The following is an 8,446-nucleotide window of genomic DNA, read 5'->3' as shown; positions in this document are numbered from 1 at the left end:
CTCTCAAATTAAATGCTGTGAAGAAAACATTGAGTCAAAAGAATCAGCTCTGGTTAAAAGATCTGGCGGACACCTGTTCCACTCCTCAGTGGTGCGAACATGTCTGCATGGCCTAAGAGTAACGTGTATGCAAGGGTCCTGACAGGCTGATCCTGATATCGTTATCTCACATGAAAGTAGAGACCCGAGTAGGTAGCTCTTGCTAAACGTAACGACTGGAAACCCTACGTCCAGTTAGTGCACGGTCATGTCAGCTGCTTGCTACCGCCTGCCAGCGCCATGATCGCGATGTTTTGTTCACAACGTCAACGTCGGCGGCCGACGCCAGAGTTTCAAAGAACACGCGTTAAAATACTAGGGGAAGTCTCGAGAAAATTCTGCGCTAATATAACAATGCTTATAAGAGAAATGGATTTTGAACCTAATTGCGTGTAATAACTTATTTTATGTTGACAGCAAATTGCAGGTCAGCATACGCGCTCACTAATACATTCGCGATTTAAATCTATAATGAGTGGGTTTCAATGCACGCATCAAAGGCACATGCATAGTTTAGCTTAGACAATGTAGAGAAAACACAATGCCTTCCTGACGTTTCATGCGTAGTTTTCTTATAAACAAACAGTGCACAACAGCGAAGCAGGCAAAAGGAGTTGTTCATCAAACATATGCATCATACTGACATCCTGTTGAATACTATTAATTAAAAAATGCATTATTTTGGCGTATATACGGCTCATAACCACGTGAATTCAAAGAATTTTCGCTCATAGAGCGGGAGAACGTTCTTCACAAAAGCAAACATGCATATGTGAATATCATAGAAAACTTCAAGAAGTTATCATTCTGGGCTTAAGCCTAATTTTCTTAAACTAAGGGTTGCAGCGTCTACTTCGCCAGCCGTCACCTTGGAGAGCAATCTCAAGGTTGGCTTCGATCGAAACATCAATTATACCATTGCCGAGAAAGAAGTCAGTGTAAATTATGGCGCGGCATCTATAAAAATTTTTCCTAAAGTATTCCGTCACCATGCGGTTGATGGCCTCTGCCGCCACGCGATTACCTAGAATAAGTCTCGGAAACGAAGCAGTTAGCTCTGCCATTATACCGACCATGGCTAAATGCTGCTTAACGCATGCTTCGGTTTTCAAATACGTTCTCAAGGACCCTGGGTCTGGAGCGTTTGGCCACATTTGCTTGACTGGTAGAGATAGGTATTGAAAATAAGAAGGCATGGGTAGGTTATTATAGAAAACTATCACATGACCATTTTTACTTTTTTCTTCTGTGCAGCCATGTAAAATGTCTTCTATCTTTTCTGACCAAGCAGTACGATTCAGAAGAACATCTTTTAATTCCTGAAAAATTAACTTTTGAAGCTGCAAGTGCCTATCAAAAAAATGTTCATCCTCAAATCCCACGGTAAATCTGTGGAAATCTAGAAGTACTAGTTCTCCTGTTTCATTAACGAACCAGCGAACGTCCTGAAGAATCTCCTTTATGGTAACCCACCCTCTCACAGTGTTGTGGGTCACATAAAATTTGCCATCATAGTATTGCACCCTGAGATCGAGGCCGCGAATGCCATACGCCAGTTGGTGCTTGATAGTTTGGTCCTGGTTATACAGATACAACTTCTCGTGCGGGTGGGCATAACCTAGGTTGTACATCCCAGAGTTGTGGGTTCCTGGAATAAGCATATCTTTTAGGGTAAGTGTCGACAAAGCACAGCAATATGTTCGCATCCATCTAGGCCTGGACGAGAAGCATGTTAAAAGGATGACCTTATACTGGCCCTGTTTCTTCGCCTTCTCGAGCAATGCGGCTGAGTAACCGAGGCACTCCCCTTTCATCAAAGTCGCCAGGTCAAACTTCGGAGCATCCACCTTAGTCGTGCGTTTGCCGCTTGTTCTTCTGACGGGCCAAACTGATAGAATTTTTCGTTCGGACAGACTCTCCCTCACCAGTCCAACGTATGTATTTCCGAAGTTTTCCTTACGAATTCCAAACCAGTTGACTTCGAACTGTCCGTAGTTGATGAGATTTGTGTATGATGACACGGAGAGGTATACACCTGACTTGTGTGTTCCTGGAACAACAAATTGAACACGGGCTTTAGTAACTTCCGAAAAACACAGCTAGATATTAAAATGAGGCTGGCCTTATAGTAGGGTGTGCTCCAAAAAGAATGTTTGTTAAACGAAGACAGTTTTCGAACTCAATGCTGTACGTGCCTTCGCATACAGTTTCTCCTAGCACCATTTACTAGAAGCCTTTTAACCAACAACCGCAACAGTACTCATAGAAAAGATTTAAATACCACCGGACTAAAAACGAAATAAAACAATTCTAATGCACATACGCAAATGACTTTCCTAGCTCTTGAGTCGGACGTATAATACGTAGTGCGATCCAATGTTAACGTTTTCACTTTTAAGACTATACGTTTTTGATGCCTCAAGTGGAAGACCATAGAACATTGTTGTCGAGCTTGGGCCGCCGCGGTAGAACCCACAATTTTCGTTCTCCTTCCGGTACTGTTCACATAATCCCCAAGCACCATGTGCTCACAAACAATAGAGCAACACACATGAGGAAGGCTCGGTACAACTGCTCTACCAATGCCCGCTCAGTAGAGCGGAGAGCTGGTCTACTCTAATACGGATGATAACTGCTGACTGGACAGCTGTGCTCTTGTATTGTTTACATTTATCTCGAACGCAGACAAATGCGCCTGTGCCTTACGATTGCGGTTTGACTCTTTGAGGCTTTAAAAGGGTTCTTTATGGTGTGAAAAATATGTTGGAACAGATTTGGGCTTGGCGTGCAGCACACTTATCATCAGAAAGGCATGGGCATTCATCCTGTATTTTACCCTGCGTACGTTTGTGGCTTTTTGTGATTTGTGGCTCCGCGACGTCCATGACCGGACAGCAATGCGATTAATGTACGCCGTCACCATTGGCGCGTTTAGCGGAATTGCGGTGGTTTTTACCGGGTTGGAGCGCAGAATGTTGCGCTCTCCAGTCATTTGGTAAGATTGTTCTTGGTAATGTGGTTTGAAGAACCTTTATTGTGGAGTTCACATCACAAGTCAGTTATGCATTGACCTTTCTAAATCTGTCGGTACTATATTATAAGAATAGCATAGCTGATTCCTTTTTGGCTGAAACAACAGTTATATAATGCTCGTTTTTACTCGAAAATCTGCTCTAGGGTCTTGGTATGGCGAACAACAACATCAAAGAACTAAAATAAGTTACTTCTTTTACAAAAAAAAATCCTTCATATTTATTGCAATTACCATGACCGTTACGCAGATCTTGAAACAGCTCATTTATTCCAGCGCTATTCACTTATTCGCGCTGACAAAATACACTGTAAGAAGTTTCTGTTTACGGTACACAAACAAAAATTTACCAAAGCATGCATTCCTGAAACATCTAGTTACCTTCTATGGCGGAATATCAAACACATGATGAAAACAAGAACAAACTACGGGAAGCAAACGTTCATGTATAAGTCAACAGATATATTGATCACGTTCGGAGAATTGTTAAACATTAATGCTTCATTAACGTGTTTCAGAAAAGAGCTTAATACATTATTACTTGCAGATGGTGTTTGGATTTCTCAACCATTGACACATTGTTTCTATTTGCTTCATTGCCAGTTTGTTTGTATATATATGTATATTTTTCAAAGTGTATATGAATAACCGCTGTCTTATGCCTGCAGTGTGGCTGTGCAATATGTAATCCACACATGTGTATAGTATACCATTTTTGTTTCTAGGTTTTGTACTTTGCAGAGGAATGTACCTTGTGCCTTTATGTATATCACCGCTGTTGAAACTGTTTTTGCGCGGGGCTGGGACGTTTTTCAGGCACTTGGTGCCTTTAGTCCCAGCCTCCCCTCACTGAGACGAGAAATAAAGCTTATTGAATTCAATTCAATTGTTGTGAGGCGTTTGAAGGTGCTTCGAATGACTGGTTTCAGGCCCGCTCTCTGAATGGCCAGGACGATGCAGATGCAAAGCAGCTATGTTTAACAGGTGATCACGATATCGGGAATACCATAGATTATCTCCAAGTCGCTACTGTTAGTCAAGAAGGCGCCGGGAATTGTGTGCAAACGCTACCAGTCTTTTGAACTTAGGTCCACCTAATGTCCTCATCAAACATTTTATGGTGTTTAAAACTCATCATAGCAACGTCCAAGCTGATAAAAGCCTACACGCATACATTAGGCTATGATGACTAAAATATCTGTGAAGACGTTTACTCCGTTATGCGTAACGTAAATTTATGATCATCATCATCATTTCGATTCACTACACCCTTGAAAGGAAAGGGCTCTCCCACATTCCTTCAAGCAAGACCTGTGCCAGCTGCATCCAAATAATCCCGCAAATATCATGACCTCCTTTGCCGCCAACTTACGTTTTTGCCGCCCACTGCCTTGCTTGCTTCCCGTTGGAACCTATTGAGTTACTCACAGCTACCATCGATGATCTTGCCCTCGCATTACATACCCTGCCCATACCCATTTATCCTTCATTTCGAATAGGATATCATAAGTCGCTATTTCTCGATACCCTATAACTCGCTACCCAGCCTGCTCGCTTCATATCTGTTATTGTCACAACTGTCTTCCCTTTATATTGCTTTCGGCTCTTTCCTAATTTTGAATTGAATTTTTTTTATAGCTTCCGCGTTTCCACCCGTAGGATATATACTTTTTTCTTAGAGGATACAGATGAACGCCCATTATGCACCCGAGAATGCCTGCCAAATGCGCTCCACCCGAATCTGATACTCCTAGTTATTTTCCTTTAATGGTCCGGATCTTCGGTCACTACTTGCCCTGTGTACACGCATTATTTGAGCACTCCTACTACCCCGCTATCTATACTAAGCTGCTGACACTATCCGAGATTATGTAGCGTACTCTAGCTTTCTGAGTATCATATATTTAGACGGACCATCCGGTATCGCCTATCTACGTTCTGGCTCCGGTTCTGCATTCAGCATTCCGCAGTTCACACAGAGAAACGCTTGGTAGGAGAAGCATACATCACGATTGGATGTGCAGCTGACGAAAAGACAATTCGCCGACAGGATCAGAATCATAGCTGATCGCATGGTGTCAACAGTGCTGCCCTGAAGAGCAAATTGCATCTCGTCGAGCGACAAGTCTCGCCAAGTTACATCGAGGTTCATCCACAGACGAACATTTTAGGACTACTTCCTTTGGCACTTAGTTCACCTAAGGAGGCACTCCGCAATCGAACCCGCATAACCCGACCAGCATCCTCAGCTGAAGACTCCAAGCACTGGCATGCGTATATAAGGTATTTTGTACAGCTGCAGAAATGTCACCCCGTTTGTTGTTTTCTTAGAAATGCACAGCTTTACGATTGTTGTCGTCTGAAGTTGGTAGTTTCAATATCCATAATTTCTTTCAAGCAATTTTGTGAACGTCATTTTGTCGATTTGAGGTTGTAATGCCTAAACAGGCATGCTGTACGATAACGTAGAACTATACAGTAGTATTTGTACCACTCTTAAATTATTAGGGACGAAATTATGAAATACGAACGTCATGTTTTTGCTAAACAAATAATTACTATGAAGATATTATTTTATATCTTCACACTGTGAATGGCTGCTGGCTGAGCGCAAAAGTCAAAGGGTACTTTGAGACTTCCACAGCCGTGATGAGGCCATATTTCTCGATAAACAAAATTCGCGAGTGCTTTATTTATTACAGTCATCTGGTCTGGGGTCCTTAGACATGCACTCACGTGACTCAGCACACTGCATGGCGCCTTGTTTTTCGTCTTCATCGAGAAATGGCTGTCGCGACTGGGATTCGATCCCGCATCCTTGGGCACAGTAGTCGAGGGGCCCAGCCACGGAACCCCTGTGTCAAGGCATTATTTATTGTGTGAAGCCCCATGAAGAAACTGAATTACCACAGGCTTACTTTTGTGTTTGGTAACGTAGCGTTTTGCATTTCTATCACACATTTCTTTTTTTTTTTCGCTTTTTCCTTAGCGTTCCTGGAACAGAGCTTATTGGCAAAGGAGGATAGCCGCTTATTGCAGCTTCAGAATCTGCCCTTCGAAGTTTTTGCAGCCCTTTGTGGCAGCACATTTTTTTCAAGGAGGCTTTAAGGCACATTACAGCACTGACGCGCTTAACTGTCTTGGAGTGGGAGAAATCAAATGGCAACAGTTCCTTCCATGTAATGGGCATTAAATCCAGTAAACTCTTCCTTCATTGATTACTATGTTAAAGTATAAAATCTTTAACTTCTGGCCTTTGCGAAGCTCAGAGGTAAATTCTAACAATTACCTTGTACTTTAAAAGTACATGCACGTCATGCAAGCTTAGCACTAATTGCAAGTAGGTCGAGGTTGTCTGATTCTTTAAAACAAAACTTATCTGCATACCTATAGCGCTTTACGTCTTTTTCTTCACCATAATTCTTCTGATATAGCCCTGTCTAGGCCCGCAAGGAAGGTGTTGCATGCTGAGAGGGCCATGCAAGACCCAATGCAAATTCTTTTCTTTTCCACAAAAAAGCTGGTATTGAAAGGGGACATAGGTGTAAGAAAGGTGCAACTTTAAAAGCTTATGAGGTTCCCTCATGAAACGTCAGCTGTGTTCTGTGAAAAACAAACTATGCCATTGTTGTCCATACAAGATTCAACAGCAAACAACAACGCGCTCTTTGGGATCGAATAAAAGAGGCCAACAGCATCGATAGCAAACATTTTTTATTTTGTTTACAATACTGCCGATCTTCTTCCAAGACCATAGCAGGGGGCTTTTAGCACACTTTGAGTAGAACATATGTACATATCTTTCACGGGAAGCACAACAGGACATAAAAGTACACGTACTCGAAAAGAGGGAACATTACATGGGCTAAAATCACATACAAAGCAAAAGGATCAGCAATAATAATTAAAAAAAAGACAACTTCACAATGCAGTGCACATCCCGTAAATCACAGAATTGTACACGTGACCGTATTCCTATCAACAGGTAGCAGGTACGGCTCTTGCAGCGCTATCATGAATTTGTTAAATGATGTACTTCTGATATGAATGAAGATAGAGATTGCACGCTAGTAATGCGATGATCTAAGCGATTCCATTCACTGATAACGAGAGGAAAGAAGGAATGCTTGAATGTGTCATTGTGACAGCTGTACTCTGTTCGTGTGTACGAGTGTTTGTGCCGAGATGGTCGCGATTCTGAAAAGGTAACGTATTTTTCCCAGTCTATTTTGTAGTGGTTATGTAATAGCTGAAACAGAAACTTCAGGCGCGCTTGTTTTGCCCTCGATGATAAAGTAGGAAGGCCGCATGAATCTGCAAGCAAAGACGGAGAATCGGTGCGCTTGTATTTGTTATATATAACTCGTAATGCCTTGCGCTGAACATGTAGTCCATACAGTTGCTTTCATATAAAAGCGCAGAGATTCAAAAGAATTTTTGAGAGAAAATAGCTTGTTAGTAAACAAAGTCTTTGGTTGGTTCAGTAGGTAGTTACTTGTTTTTGCCATGCATACGTACTGCTAATAAAACATATAAAGGGGACTCTTTCTTTATGAACTTTGCAGTAAAAAAAAAAAAAAAATCAAACTTTTACCTATTGCATTCACGAATGCCCTCAGTGTACATTTCTCAACCATTTCTTTTTTTTTTCACACAAGGAGACGGCTGTAGATTTTACCTTTACTGATTTGACCTTTGGCACCCGAAAAATTTTGTCCCAGACCTCCAGCGCTTCTTCGTTGAACGTGTCCGACAGCAAGGCCACAGGCTTCCTTCTCGACCTGAGTGGGTCGAAGGTCATTGTCCGAAAAAAAACTTGCCTACCACTTTGGTGAGAGATAAAAGCCGGAGTCCGTTGGTCGTCCAGGTGAGGCTGCCAATAACGTACAGCAGGCTCCTTTCCATCCTTTACGTTAGCGTTGTTGGTGATTCTTCAATTGATAGAAATACCTTCTTTTTAAAGTTCAGGCTCCTCTAATAGGGTCCCAATGACGTCATCCGGGATCCTGACATTCCCCAGAACTCGGAGAACCGTGCTGTGATCTTGAAGCTCTCCTTCATTTTAGGGCATGTGAAGATGTGTCTCATGCCACAAAAATTATATGGCCTGGGCTGCCATCCCCCTGAAAGGCTAACTCGAGTCCAGTAACGCTGGAAAGGTCCCCGCAAAGCATATCACGTGCAGCCTTTCGTATAGAAGCTGCCGCCAAAGATCTGACCGGAGCGGAGTATTCTGCGCATTCTTTTGACGTGGCCAACCGAAAGGTCGGTGAAACCAAATAAACCGACAAACTCTCGAGCAGAAGTCCTTTCCTGATGCAGTAGCCGAGTACCCTCACGCAGACGTGAGGGTAATAGGACTTACTAACACAGAAG

The 8,446-nt window shown here is 42.5% G+C and overlaps 1 protein-coding gene across 1 annotated transcript; it reads right to left on the bottom strand.

Moving 5' to 3' along the window:
- Positions 1–872: 872 nt before the first annotated feature.
- LOC146181941 (uncharacterized) lies at positions 873–7,871 on the bottom strand. The gene is made up of 3 exons (XM_084575871.1): positions 7,705–7,871; positions 5,807–5,925; positions 873–2,089 (listed from the first exon to the last, which is right to left on the bottom strand). The coding sequence occupies exons 1-3, from the start codon at positions 7,869–7,871 to the stop codon at positions 873–875; spliced, it is 1,503 nt and encodes a 500-aa protein (XP_084431997.1).
- Between the last annotated feature and the right edge of the window lie 575 nt (positions 7,872–8,446).

Source organism: Amblyomma maculatum, chromosome 8 (genome assembly GCF_055883805.1).
Source record: "Amblyomma maculatum isolate TAMU_Amacu chromosome 8, ASM5588380v1, whole genome shotgun sequence".
NCBI lineage: Eukaryota > Metazoa > Arthropoda > Arachnida > Ixodida > Ixodidae > Amblyomma > Amblyomma maculatum.
This window is presented reverse-complemented; position numbering and strand designations above follow the sequence as displayed.

Excerpts from the sequence above, each read along its gene's own strand:
- LOC146181941 (XM_084575871.1), bottom strand. The coding sequence starts at position 7,871 with ATGACCTTCGACCCACTCAGGTCGAGAAGGAAGCCTGTGGCCTTGCTG. Across the intron at positions 5,926-7,704 it reads TGTGAAAAAAAAAAGAAATG|GGGTTCCGTGGCTGGGCCCC; the intron begins GTTGAGAAATGT and ends GCCTTGACACAG. Across the intron at positions 2,090-5,806 it reads CATGCAGTGTGCTGAGTCAC|GAACACACAAGTCAGGTGTA; the intron begins GTGAGTGCATGT and ends TTGTTGTTCCAG.